General features: G+C 34.1%; 1 protein-coding gene across 1 annotated transcript in view; it reads left to right on the top strand.

The window, feature by feature from the left end:
• Positions 1–15,069, top strand: part of LOC145683671 (1-acyl-sn-glycerol-3-phosphate acyltransferase alpha-like) — a 368,125-nt gene that overhangs the window by 299,051 nt on the left and 54,005 nt on the right. Inside the window, exons 3-4 of the mRNA XM_081755022.1 lie at positions 9,357–9,572; positions 12,817–12,950. Coding sequence (XP_081611148.1) covers positions 9,357–9,572; positions 12,817–12,950 — 350 coding nt within the window. The remainder of the gene's footprint in view (positions 1–9,356; positions 9,573–12,816; positions 12,951–15,069) is intronic.

The following is a 15,069-nucleotide window of genomic DNA, read 5'->3' on the forward strand; positions in this document are numbered from 1 at the left end:
AATAAACGCACTACAGCACGAAGTTTAGTTTGAAATACTACAGAATACGATTCTTTTTAAAAAATGGAAAAGCCAAGAGAAATCAATTTCATCTTACATTCCTTTGTGGTAGTGGGACACAAATCATCACACTTATCCCAAAAAGCACTTTTTAAGTCAGATTATTCGGGGGACAGTCCCCCCAGGTCCAAGATTGGGGAGACATGTCCCCCTCGACCCCCCGGGATTTGCGCCAGTGTATTTCCCAATGGTGTGAATCAAACAAGTTGCTACTAAATATTAGAAAATGTAAAGTAGTATCATGCACCAGGAAAATGAACTATGTACGCAATGTGTATACTATTAATCAAACGCCAATAGAGAGGGTGGATTATGTTACTGATCTTGGAGTCACTCTGCAGTCAAACCTATCTTTCGATTTTCATGTCAACAGAGTAGTTGGTGAGGCCTTTAGGAACCTTGGCTTTGTGATGAGATTAGGAAATGATTTTTTAAACCCTAATGTCCTCAAAACATTATATACTGCCTATGTACGGTCTAAGCTGGAATATGCAGCGATGGGGTTCTAATAGTAAGAAATATATAAAACAAAATCGAAAACATTCAAAATAAATTTGTGCGCTTTTCGACATATAAAGAAACAAGGATACATCTAAAATTTGAGAACTACGAAGGTCTTCGAAACAAATATTCATTACAATCTCTTGAAAGCAGGAGAACTCAATTCATTTAATCTTTTTTACATAAAATAATTCATAGTGCAATAGATTCAGAATATTTGTTATCAAAAATCAAAATTCGCGTCATACATAGAGTGATGAGACCCCATAATGTCATATTCCATCTCTCAGCGCAAAGGACTAATGCATTGGTTGTATCACCTGTCAGAATAATGTGTATATTGTATAATAAGATATCACAAGGACACCCAGATATAGATATTTTTAGTTATAAACAAAATTTTCATTCTATATAAATTGCTGTATCCTGTACATTGTGCTATATGTATTTTAATGTATATTTTGCTTTCATACTATTATTTTATTATATATGTAGCTTAAAGTGTATTACCATATAATGATGGAAAACTGTAATTAGGCATTTGCATGTTGTTTTTTCCGAAATAAGTTTAAAATTTAAAAAAGGTGTAAGAAGAGATTTGATTCCTTGCTCATGAACATCTTAAAATTCTGTCTGGAAAATATTGTATGATTAGATTATTTAACAACAAATTTGCAAAACAAATAAATACAAATGATAATATTAACCCTAGTAATGAATAATGAGGCTTGTTTTCCAAAAATTATATTGAAACTAGGGATTAATGAAGAGCTTATATTTATAATTCCACACATGTTATTAAATGTATGATATTACTCTCAGAAAGACAGTAAATAATACAAGCATATGTTACGACTGATACATGTTCGTTGCTATTAGGTGCAGTTTTCGTTTTCTTGGAATGCATCAAAACTCAACAATACTTAGAACCACTCCACACTCCAGATATACAAAAATAATCGTAAAATCTAAAATTTTGTTGAATGCACTAAATTTAATTGTACATACATACACTTGTACACCCTTAAACACACCACTTCACTCGTATATTACACTGCAAAACAATGGAAAGGGTAGAAATTGTTTCTTATTACTCTCTTTTTAATCAACATTCCTTACTATTAGAAAGAAGAAAAGACATTTTAGGAACTGTCGATTTTTCTGCAACTAAAGAATAACTTGTAAACAAGGATCTTATAAAATATAGGATCTGCCCTTACAACAAAATCTTGGAGCCATACGTCACAGTTTCGCCACCCCTACTCTGCACACTCCGCCCAATAGGATCGCAATGTTTTGAGCCAACAATCATGGCGGAAACGAAAGTAGCCAATCAGACGATGGCGGAAACGAGAGTAGCCAATCAGACGTGCAGATGCTCGGTTGTTTTTTGGCTTCATTTATTTTATAGGATGAAGATACATATGGGCAGATCCTCTATTTTATAAGATCCTTGCTTGTAAACGACTTTTTTTTTTTTTTCCGAAATGTTCTCTCAATTAGTTTCAAAGTTGCTAGCTAACACATCGAACTCTTGTAAGAAAAAATTGAAGTAAGCTGGAATTGTTGAACTCATTAGGTTAATTTTTGGGCCATTTTCCGTAGCAATTAAAACGCAATTCCTGCAGCTTTCTTAACTCCAAGGCAAGACAACCAATACGTATTCACGCAACGGCAAATTGTATGGCATCATTTTTTTCTATGAACCAGTAATACACACAATAACTTTATTTTTCCAAATTAAACTATATACATTAATGGATCACTTCAAAAAAAGTGAGGGGGCAACTGCGCCCCCCCCCCTAATCGCCGCCCATAATGGTACTTCATTAGACAAAGGTTTCATCTGAAGTTAGACTTTAGACAGCTAGACTTCTAAGTCGCCAGCTACTTTAATATGACCAATCTCTCTCTATCACTTAGACAGTGTCACCCTTATTATTAGCTGTTCAAGGCTAAGGAAGACGGTTCATTTCATTAACACACATTTTTGTCCTTAATTCATGCATTTGCTAAATGAATCGTAACTTTGGAAAAGAACTAGGTCTGTTTCACAGCAACACTTAGACCTATAGTAATTAACGAATACCTGGGAGTCAAATTATCACTCGATATTTTTACAGTCTACGTACGCATGAACGGATTAGAAAAAGTTGAATATGCCAATTTAACGATTTAACAGAAAATAAGGACTTCACTCTCCTTTAGATTATTTCCTTATTTCAGTTCGCGATTGAAACTTTCGAAACCATGATGCCCAGTGGTAAAGTGTTCAGTGCTGATGCGTGGAGTTTCTGCTCTCTAAAGGGGTTAAGTTTGAAAGTGTTAAAAACAATAGAAACATCAAGAAATTTGAAAGTGAGCGACCACAAAGATCTGTAAAATGCGACTCTATGAACTAATAGGTTTTTTAAAAAATATCTTTCATTTAGTTCATAAATTTAGGTGCCCAACAGATAAAGTCTTGGGGAAAACTTAAATCGATTTTAATGGAAAACCGTATCGGTTTTGAAGAAAACCGAAACCATTTTTGGTGGAAAACCGAACCAGTTTTTGGAGAAAGATAAAATGTCAATTCTCGCTTTTTCTAGAAATTGGTTACTGTTTTTTTTTTTTTTTTAATTTTTAAAAACGGTTTTGTCCATCTCCAATCTCAATCTGACTGAGATCTCTGATTCAATAGGCGGTATTCACTATCTTTGATAATACTTCTGCCCAAAAAAAATATCCATAAATCAGTGCCTTTGGTTAAAGACAGGTATAAAACAGATTTTAAAAGTAAAGCTTCCTACTAGCCCTATATAAATTATTCGAATATTATTTCAACGAATAATTATTTCAATATTCGAAGAATTATTTATGTGAACAACTGTTCAAATAGTTATTCGTTATCCAAATAAGTGTTCGAGTAATTATTCGAATAACGAATTTTGTTCGAGTAATTATTTGAATAACGAATCCTGTTCGAGTAATTATTTGAATAACGAATTTTGTTCGAGTAATTATTCGAATAACGAATTTTGTTCGAATAATTATTCGAATAACGTTTTTTGTTACAATATTCGAAAAACGATTGTTCGATGAATCTATTATTCGATTATTCGTATTTTGACGGCACTACTTGCTATCTTATTTTCTATTAATAACGCAACAAAATTACCCTACTAATAAGTGAAAAATCATCAGATGTGGCTCTTGAAGGAGGTCGCATCGGTAAAAAGTAACATTTTACTGCTAAAAACTAAGGAAAGAAATCTTAAAAATGTAATTTTCGCTAAAATGTATCGTGATTCCCTTAGCTTGTAGCGATATAGTGTTAATATTAGGTCAGGTAACTTCCCTCAAGAGCCGCCACTGCAAGTGGACCACACTAAAAACAAGTTTTTTTCTTATGGGTCACTAGCTCTGGCACTGCACGTCCGCAAATCACAAGTATATTTCTACTCATGATTGTATTTATATATATTAGATAATAGTAGTCTAGTGGTTACAGCCTTGAGCTTAGGTCCATGTAGTCCTGTGTTCGACTCCCGGCCGGTGCTTCCCAATTTTCGGCGTCCACCCAGCGTCGTGAGGCAAACTGGGGACTCAGGTGAATAAAAGACTGACGACCACTAGGTCTAGAAAGCTTTTGATACCTCTGTTAGAGACAGAGCGAAGCAGCGGCAATGATCACACGTTCGTCGCCACGTTGGACTTAGTTCAACTGGTCGCTAACAGATGGGGTTTGAGCGGACCAGTGTTGTTATGACTATTGTTCGTTATTATTTTTTTTTAAGTTACCGTAAGACGAGGTTACTTTGCACAAGATTTATACAATTTTGAAGAAAATCGCATGTAACTTACAAACGTAACGATTTAGAACATTGTATTTTAAACATATAATAGCTAGATATATAAGAAAATGTTAGTGCAAGTTCATTAGTAAACATTCAGTATGATCATAGTTATTGAAATATAAACTTTGATGCAAAGTAGGGGGGTTACTTTGCACAACATACAAAAAAGTATATTTAACATACGAACATAACGTTTCTGTGCAATGTTTTCCCTTCAGTACTTATACATTTTACTTTCTACACAAAACTACATGCAGTCTACAAATACTGATATTAGAATGATGGTACTGGTATCAGTACTTAGTTTGAATTATCGATATTTGTAAAGAAAATTATGTATTTTCTGCTAACGGCACAGGAACCACATTCTAATAGTTTAGCATATGTCCCACAAAAATGCCAACTCAGGAACAGAAAAAAAATTCCGTGAACTGATTTACCTGGTTATTCATTATGTCCAAGAATATCATCCCAACCGTAATCAGTGGAAGATTTACTTGGTTTGGGACTTTCAGGCTGAAATCCACCCAAATTGCATGATTTCTTTTTTAAAAAATCTAATGTCAGTCATTTCTATGCGTATAAGCTGCAAGCCCCTCAAAAGTCTAGTGGTTTCTAAAAGAAACGAAACCTGTAAAAGTGAAGACCTCGCAAACTACTTTTCTGGATCCGCCACTGTTCATAATTTATTTTCCAACAAGAAATTCATTCCGGCATCTATCTGAATGGGAAATTTACCTAAATTTAGAATGCAGGAGGTTCCAGTAGTAATAATTTCCTATCTAAGCGGTATTTTGGACCGGTGCAAAGTAACTCCGAGTAGAGACTGAAACCGCCCTCTCCCAGTGTTACTTTTGTTATGACTTTAAAACGTTTCATATTTCAATTTCATCTATTGCTTCAAAGTCCCATTATAGACAGTGGTATTCTACGAAACTGACTTAACTTTGGCGGAAATTCTTGTATGTGATATCTTTCAAATTTTGGCGGCCTTTACACTGACTGCTTTCCATACCTCTACAACAACGAACTCTCTGGGTAATTCTGGGTAATTAGAACTGATGTTAACCACCAACATTACAGCTAGGGTTACCACCTTTCATCTGGAGAAATCCCGGACATATCGAGAATTGAAGTCAAGGTAAAAGATAGATATGCAAAACTAGTCATAATGCATCCCCTTTACACACCCACATGCAAGGGTAGACTCTCAATATTATATTTCTAAAAAAACATTGTTTTATTTGTTATTAGTAGGCTTCGGATTTTTAGGTCCCAAAAATTCAAATTAGGATTTTAAAAAGTGCATTTTAGGATTTTATAGGTTTTTAAAAACACCGTTTAGGATTTTTAGCGTTATATTACTGAAAACGGAATATTACTACACTTTAAACACTTTGTTAGCTATTTCATGGTAACCTTAATTTAGTAAGCTTTATGCTAACCAGTCTTCTGCGTAATAAAAATAATAAAATTTTTCTTACCTTGGACTTTTTTTGATAGCTGAAATATAGTTTAATATATGTATGGCCTATAAAGAATCATTTAGGACGTTATATATTCTAAAAGCTAATTTAGGATTTTTTAGGTCCTAACCCCCCAATTAGGACATCTTAGGTCCTATAAAACTAATATAGTTCTACTTATAGCAACTTGAAATGTAAAGAAAACACGAATTTTTTGCATTCACTGTACAGGAATAAAATAGGTTCGAACCTAAGAATCCGGAGCCTAGTTATTAGCGTAACAAGGTAAAAGAGAATATGTGAGAATTAACCTTTTAAACAGAGCAATCCTGGAGTTGTATTTCAAAAGAAAAAATCTAAAAAATATATCCTTTCAAGACAGCAACTATTTCTTTCTTGAAAAGTATTTTTTAACTTATTCCTTTTTGACATACGACCTCAGATTTGCTCTCTGTAAAAGTAATATCTTTTAAGTATTCTCATTTACTTTGTGACTCTAGTTTATCAAAATTAAACATGTAGGCCTACGTACGGTGAAATTTGTTAGACAAACACATTGTATGAAACATTACTAAAATTCTTAAAGAACTTCAAGGAACTTCAAATATGATCTCAAAGCTCACATTAGTACTTATAAAGTTAACTGCCATTTAAGTTTGCTTATACTTGAATGAATACTTTTTGTTACTTTCTGCAGCTCCAAGAAGCAAGGGTTTTGTTATTAAATAGGCATAAATAGTCTGAGTTCTGAGAAATATTTACTATACACTGTATCTCTGCTTTCACAGCTCCAAGAAGCAAGGGTTTTGTTATGTTATTAAATAGGCATAAATAGTCTGAGTTCTGAGAAATATTAACTTTACACTGTATCTCTGCTTTCACCAGCTCCAAGAAGCAAAGGTTTTGTTATTAAGTAGGCATAAATAGTCTGAGTTCTTAGAAATATTTACTTTACACTGTATCTCTGCTTTCACAACACTGACATCTAGGCGATTGCAACTATCGGGCCAAATATTTCCCATAATAGAAAAGACACGTTAGTTAAAAGCATTACTTACATAATACAAATTGAACCAACTTGACTTGTAGAAGTTCGTCAAATTTTCATTTTCACATTTCTGAAACAAGATATTCCACTTCATTTTACATGGATTATCCTTTTCCTTGCAGTTGATATCAGCGATACCTCTTTTAACGGAAACAAATTCAGGATACAGCACATCCACACTCATCTGTTCGGTTAAATTTGATTTAGTCACTGCTTCCTCAAGATATGGCCACTCCAGCATAGTTGTTAACTTAAATCTGGTAAAGCAATAGAAAGGGTTTGCATCACTGAAATCAAACCACTGCTGTAAATAGTTGGTAGCGCGTTGATAGAATCCATTAAATTTATTCTTCAGGTTATTCTTTTCTTTAGATAGAAGCTTCCTGAAACACAGGTTATCAAAAACCATAAAAAGCATAGTGCAATATTTGCTTAAATTCATTTAACAAACCTTCCATGGCTTTAAACAAGTCAGAGGAAGAATAATTGCTTTCTTCAAGCAACAGGATTCTGGTATGGAAAATGCCAAAAACATTGTGGTAGAAATACAGGTATGCTTTTTCTGGAGTTACTTACCGTAATTATCACTTTCAAAACCACTGGAAACCAATTTCTAAATTAGCGGATCACACTCTTCTTCGCGCAAAATTATTATTATTATTATTATTATTATTATTATTATTATTATTATTATTATTATTATTATTATTATTATTATTATTATTATTATTAATAATAATAATAATAATAATAATAATAATAATAATAATAATAATAATAATAATAATAATAATAATAATAATAATAATAATAATAATAATATTTAATGGCGGGGCATGTTTCCAACATACGAGTCCAACATGCTTTTTAAAATAGTTCTTAGGCAATCTGCAATTACATCGGAAGTTTCATTGCTGATTCTTAAAAATTTAGAACTCGGGTACAAATTCCATCTTTAAAATAAAATTGTATACAAAGAGGGAAAAGCTTGTGATTCTTTCTGTTAGATGCATCACTTGAAATTAAAAAAATAGGACTTGCCCAATTTTTCAAGAATGATTTCCACCGAACGAGGCACTAAAACATTGTAAATGATACTTTCGCAGTTTGTTCGACCACAGAACAATTTGCTAGCTATTTTTGAATCTGGGAAGCATTTCCGAGCAAGTTGAAAGTTACAGTCCATTAAGAGATAAGAATTATGGTGCTGAGTGTGATGACATACTTTGGCAACTTCAGTTCCAGTCATCTTATTTTCTTCAGTGGTATTCTTCTGTACAAAGAAATTAGTTCACACCTTCTGTCGCACTCTGTGCCTTTATTTTATGTTTCTCGGAAAATTCATGCGTTTTCACGGCTTTCAGACCATCCCATTTAATTAGAAATGTACTTAAACATGCCTTGCACTTTGCGTTTGCATGATTGTCCGAATAAAGTACAAAACAGTTCATTAATTAAAAAAAAAAAGCTAGCGGTATTTAAAATTTCTGAAGCAGGAAATCGATAAACAAGAATTATGAACATATTCGGTAGTGCTTGTTTAAACTACTACGCTTACGTTTATGATACCGATATGAAATGTAAATTTATAAATTTTCATATTTCCGGACATTTGGCGTCCGGAGTAGAGATTGCTCCGGACTCCGGAAGAATTATTTAATTCCCGAAGTGTCCAGGTCAAACCTGGACGGGTGGTAACCCTAATTACAGCCAAAATACAGTTACATGTTCTATCTTACGGTGGTAGTTGAAACTTCGTCTTTAATATACATGGTTTTGCCGACAGAGAACTGTGAAACTCTTTTCATATAGGCCTATTGTGCAAAGTAACCTTAATGTGCAAAGTAATTCTGTCTTACGGTATCTATTAAAGCTCGGACTTTTTCAGTTTTTCAGTTTTCTCCCTTACGAGAGATTTATAGTCCCAGCCTTAGAGCCATGTGGACTGCTTCACTAAATTTGTTTTGAATAAAAAATTGTTTGAATTAAATATATGTACTAAAGTGACAAGTGCCAAAATGGCCGAATTTGTCTGTTTTAAATATACTTGTTTATCAGAATATATTAAAATTGAAAGACATTGTATTAAGATTGTACTAAACAGTAAAATTGTCAGAAGTAATAAATTGTAAATAGTAAAAATTGAATAAAAATTGAGAGCAAATGCTCCTCAATACTTAGGTTTACAGCGCCATCTCTTCAACCAAAGCTCGTACTTCTATCAACAAGTTGAAATATGATAGTTAAATGGTTTGTTGTTATTATTAGCATTATTATCATTATTGCTAGTAGTTTAAAGCTTTTTTTATTTTTATATTCTGTAATATCTATCAATCGTTCTTAAACAGAATATAGAAAATAATATTGAAAAGATAAAGAAGAAATTATTTTACCTAACGTGGAACCATACAACTTTTTATATATCTTCATTAACTCTTTTAGGCTTACGAAATATTATTCTTGGAACGGAATGGACATCTACTGCTGGAGCCTGACGCTTTCTAGCATTCTCTTGTTTTTATCTGGATTAAGCTTAATCAGCCCACGAATTCGCTTCATTCTAAGGATATCTTTTTTCGCTGTGGCTTTTATTTTCATAATACCAACGCTAGTTATACCAATAATGATATTACGTCCAAAAGATGTTTACAATGCGAGGTAAGTAAAATTAAGGAGGTAAGTAATGCTCCCGGAAGTAGAAACGAGAAACATAGTTCTGATTGGTTGGCGTTATCCACTTCTTGCCACGTTGAATTAAAATATCAGAAATCAAACGCTTGCTGCTGTCGGCCTTCGTGGCCGAGTGCCCTCCCCGCTGATCTAGTGGCTAGCACGTGCGCCTTTGGTGTACGGGGTCCCGGGTTCGATTCCCGGTGGGAGAGCCTTTGTGATTTTAACTGTCCTCGATGGTTCTGTGTTCGTGTCCCTGTCGTTCTAGATCATTGGAAAAAGCAAGGTAAAATGAGTAAAACAAGTAAAATTAGTAATAAGTAGTTCAAGTTTCTGAGGCACGTTCGGTGAGTCAGTTAACTTTAAAAAAAAGTAGGCTAGCGCTATATGCTAGTAATAAAAGTCTCTTTTGGCGCGAGTTCAAACCCGGCCCGAGGGAAGTTTTTTTTTTACATTTTTATAACACTTATTAAATTAAAATAATATGAAAATAATACTTAAAAAAGTGATTTATTTATTTTTGTGCAGATAAGTAGTTGTAGTACTTATGCCCTTGTACTCCATGATATAGGGCTCGTTTTGTTCCCCTTGTACTTCATGATATAAATTTTGTGACCAACTTAAAACAACTGGCTAGGATAGCGCGCAAAACAGCTGGCTAGAGTAGCGCGCGGAAAAATGTACTTCCAGGTGTATTACTCTCCCGAGCGGGTCGTGTAAAATTACTGTTACATTCGTATTCTATAACACACCCTAGTGATAATTTCGAGAATAACCTGTGAGATAAAATCTTCCTAGAAGCTTTTGAAGGTCTGAATTAACAAGGGTCCTTATCTCGTAGCTGTTTGCGTTAAGGCAAAGACAGGTTTGCGTTTTAGTTTGCGATAGCCGACATATAAGTAATTAACTGCTGAATTATTTGCATTCACGTTGTTACGGAATGAGGTCACTGGTTACTAATTATTTCGTAGGATTACTTTGACCTCACGTTTAGCGCATTTTTTCAGACACGGACCTACAGGAGGTTATGTAAGACATGGACCTACAGTTTAAGGTGGAATCCGAACCACGTTGATCAAAGGTGCACGCGCTAGGGCTGTTCCGATAATCGAGTAATCGATAACAATTTGATAAAATTTCAAAACCGTTTCATCGATAAAGAATTTCAATTTTATCGAATTATCGAGCTTTCGAGACTCCCGAAATGTTTGAGACTCTCGAAATGTTCGAGACTCTCGAAATGTTCGGGACTCTCGAAGTGTTCGGGACTCTCGAGGTGTTTGAGACACTCGAAATGTAAGAAACATTAGATAACTTTGAGACACTCGAACTGTTCGAGAGTCTCGAATTGTTTGAAAGCAGCAAATACAGAAATATATCAATATGATCGCATTTGTCGAGTCGCTTGAATATTTTGAAAAGTACGGAATTATCGGAGTGTTCGGAAGGAACAATGCATTCGAGGTTAGTTGTATATAATATGTATTACATATATGCAGAGTGTTCATATTAAAACTTCTCTCCTTAGCAATGAAGTGAAGGAAAATCCCCCCCCCCCCACAGATCTGTACAAGGTTTAAGCAGTCTGTCAGAAGAGAGAAAGAGGAAGAGAAAACATGCATCACCCGAATGGAATTGGAACCCAAAACACCATTAGTCTACTAATAGTCACTTTGCCGATTGCAGGCAGAAAAATAATTTTACGTATGATTTCGACAAATACAACTTTGCAATAACTTATCAGATGAAAAAAGTTGTTTGACTAGTTTGGCTGCAAGAAGGAATCATTGGAGAGGTGAAGGAACCGAACTCTCCATCACTACTTTTGATAATACCCGAAACTTCGATAATACTAGAAATGTTTATAATACCCGAAACTTCTTTAATACTCGAAATGTCGATAGTACCGGTACCCGAAACTTCGATAATACTCGAACTTTCGATAATACCCGAAACTTCGATAATATTCGAAATTTCGATAATACCCGAAACTTCGATAATACTCGAAATGTTGATAATACCCGAAACTTCGATAATACTCGAAATTTCGATAATACCCGAAATTTCGATAATTTCAAATACTCGAACGGTTTCGAGTAACCGATGACAACTCGATAAATTTTCACTCCCGAAGTTCGATAGGTCCTTAGCCTTATCGAACACCCCTAGCACGCGCTAGTCATAAGACCACCGGATGACTTCCACGTGTTTATAGACTAGGGATGCAAATAAGCAACACAATTTTACTAGCCCACATTTTTACAATAGGCGTCATTTACATACCTTCATTATGATATTAAATACTCGCCCGCACCGATGAACCGCTCGCCCCGGGCGAGTGCTTATTTGCATCCCTGCTATAGATCCTATGATTACCATACGAGTCTTTCGCGTGGTAGACACGGGTTCGATTCCCGATGGAATCTCATGTGGTTCTGATCCCACATTAAGCTGTAGGTGCACGTCTCATATAGCCTTTGTGACGAAAGGGACGTTAAACACCAACCAAAGTAATATCATCAGCGAGGGAGGGAATGTCTTGGTTTACTGAAGTAAACTAATCCAAATTAATCCATTTTGTGTAATTCAAATTTGGGGTTTAACATTGCTCGAACACCTTAGAAATTTATAACTTTTACAGCCGTCTGCATCAACGAGGTTCAAGCGGGCGTACATGTAAACGAGTACAAAACTTGAACGTAGTACAAGGAAGTTTGCCGCACCATTGAAAATCTGATTCAGTACATTTAGTTCAGTACTGAAGACTAACCAAGATCAACAAAGTTAAACCCCGAAAATCGTTCGTTCAAGGTTAAATCTTGTTCATCCATTACTTCATCGAAACTTAGCATTGAAGTTCATAGGTGCGCAGGGCCGTTATTGTATATAATTAGAACTTTAGGAAGATCAGAACCATGTTTCTGTTTCTCTCCTGAGAATGACTTCCATGTTTGTGTTATGGGAATAGAAGTCTTTGCTATTCTAAGCGTTCCGCCTATGAATGAGTTTTCTGTCAAATTTCAGTTGACTTAACAATTAACAATTAATATGTAAGTTTGTTAGTTGCAAATTAACTACTGAAATGAGTAATTGTCAATTGTTAATTGCAGCTGGTAAGTGTACATTCTACAGATTTATTAATTAATTGTTAACCAACTAGATATCTTTACTTTTGAAACATGTTATTATTTAACGTTAAAGTATAGTTGATATATTCTTTGCGTTTTTTCAGAACTGTGATGATACCATATTATATCTTATCAAAATTAATAGGAATTAAGTGGGAACCGAGAGGTGCTGAACATCTAAAGAATCATGAGCCTGGTATTGTTCTGTGCAATCATCAAGAAGGATTGGACATCATAGGTAAAGTAACAAGAATTTTAGGAATGATCCAAAGATTGCGAACTTGGCCAATAGTTAGGTTTTGGATCAGAGGCCACCAAATTTTTGAACGGACTCTAAATCGAATTTTCGTATTTTTTAAATTTTTATTTTTACGGAATAAGCACACCATACTAAGTTAAGTGATAGTTTGGGTTTTTGCTACACTATATGTAGTTCCCCAGATATAAGGCGCACAAGAAAATTTTTGATGAAATGAAATATATTGTATTTTTTGGATCAGGGGCCACAAAAGTTTTGAACGGCCCGTAAATCGAGTTTACGTCTTAGAGGTAGAAAATTCTAGATTTAGCGTCTTTTCCACCCCAGATTCGCAACACCATGATTATCGTTGGTGACTTCAATATTCCGTCAGTTACAAATTCTTCTTATAACCTTATGCAGGGTGGATCTGTCCGTATGTCATTAGCAAATTTTTTTGTCTTTATACAATTTACAATCAAATAACTCTATAAAAAACGATTATGACAAAACTTTGGATTTAGTGTTATCTAATGCAAAGAGTGGTATCATATTACATTAAATCGTAATAGTGTCTTTATAATAAGTTAAACACCATCCTTCTCTTACTTGTCAATTTTATATCAAGGAGCAGGTTAAGAAAATCAACTGTAGTCCGATCACTGCATACAATTATACGAAAGCAGAGCTTTATAACTTACAGAGGGAAAATTAATAGATTAATTATAAATAAGGATGTTAATAATGCTTTAGACTGTTTTTATATTTTCAACTATATTATTGATACATATGTTCCAAAGAGGACGTTACATAAGAAACATTCATATCCATGCTTGTTTACTACAGAAATAAATTAACACTTTAAATGAGAAAGAATATTATAGAAAATGAAAAATGCATTTAGATTGTCATCTAAACAAATTTAATGAATTGCGTAGAAAATTAAAGCGTATTATGGATAAGGCACATAAATCGTATATTTTCCAAATTTAAAATATTATAAATATTGGGTCGATGCATAAGTTCGTGCGGTTTTATTTTGGGTTGGCGACAACGTGGCGTGAAGCGATTGTTTATCGTTATTCCGTTGTTTTACCGTAGTTTTGAAGTTTGTGTGTTGTGACACACAGGTTTTCTTGATTGTGAACGTATTATTGTATATATTTCAGACAAACTAATATGAAATGTTAAGTTGAGAAAAGTGATCATTTCCGTCACATTTTACTCTTCGAGTTTAGCCGAGGATCCAGTGCAGAAGAAGCTGCGAGAACAATTTCTGCAATGTACGGGAATGAAGCAATTGCTGAAAGAACAGCACAGAAAAGCTTCTTTTGACCAATGGCTAACAGATTTCCTCCAGTCAAAACCAAAACAGTTCTACCTGAACGTTGGCAGAAGGTCATAGATAGTGCAGGTGAATACATCACTGAGTGCCAGTAAAATGTATGCTATGTATTGTTACACTCGTAGAATATGTTAATATTATGTCTATGTTGTATTTGTATTTGAATTAACAGAAGAGCAGAATAAAATATAAAATATTAGAACCACACGAACTTATAAATCAACCCAATACAAATCCGAAAAGCTTTTGGAACTTTATCAAGAACAAAAAAGAAACTAAATTAGCAACTAGTCATATGACCTATCAAAAACAATGTCTAGATACCAAAAATTGTATTGCCAATGCTTTTCCTGATTTCTTTAAAAGTGTGTATTCTCAATATCGTGCTAGTTATAATATTCCCGATTCGGTTAATTTGGAAGTGGCCCAATGCTGTAATATAAATTTTGTTACTGAAGAAGATTATGTAAAAGCAATTAGAAAGTTGAAACCATCAAAAATCCTCGGGACCTGAGTTAATACCTGTTTATATATTCAAAGATTGTGGCGAAGTATTGATGAAACCCTTGTGTTATATCTATAATCTTAAATTAAGAACAAGTTTTCCCTGAAACTTGGGAGATTAACAAGATCCGCCCAATTCACAAAAAAGGTATTCCATCTGAAGTTTAAAACTATAGACCGATATAATTATTTCTGCTCCGTCTAATATAATTGAACAGATTCTTTATGCTAAAATATATAGTCATGTGATATCTTATGTATCTATATACC

The sequence above is a fragment of the Thermobia domestica genome, chromosome 1 (genome assembly GCF_964235325.1).
Source record: "Thermobia domestica chromosome 1, izTheDome1.hap1.1, whole genome shotgun sequence".
Taxonomy (NCBI): Eukaryota; Metazoa; Arthropoda; class Insecta; order Zygentoma; family Lepismatidae; genus Thermobia; species Thermobia domestica.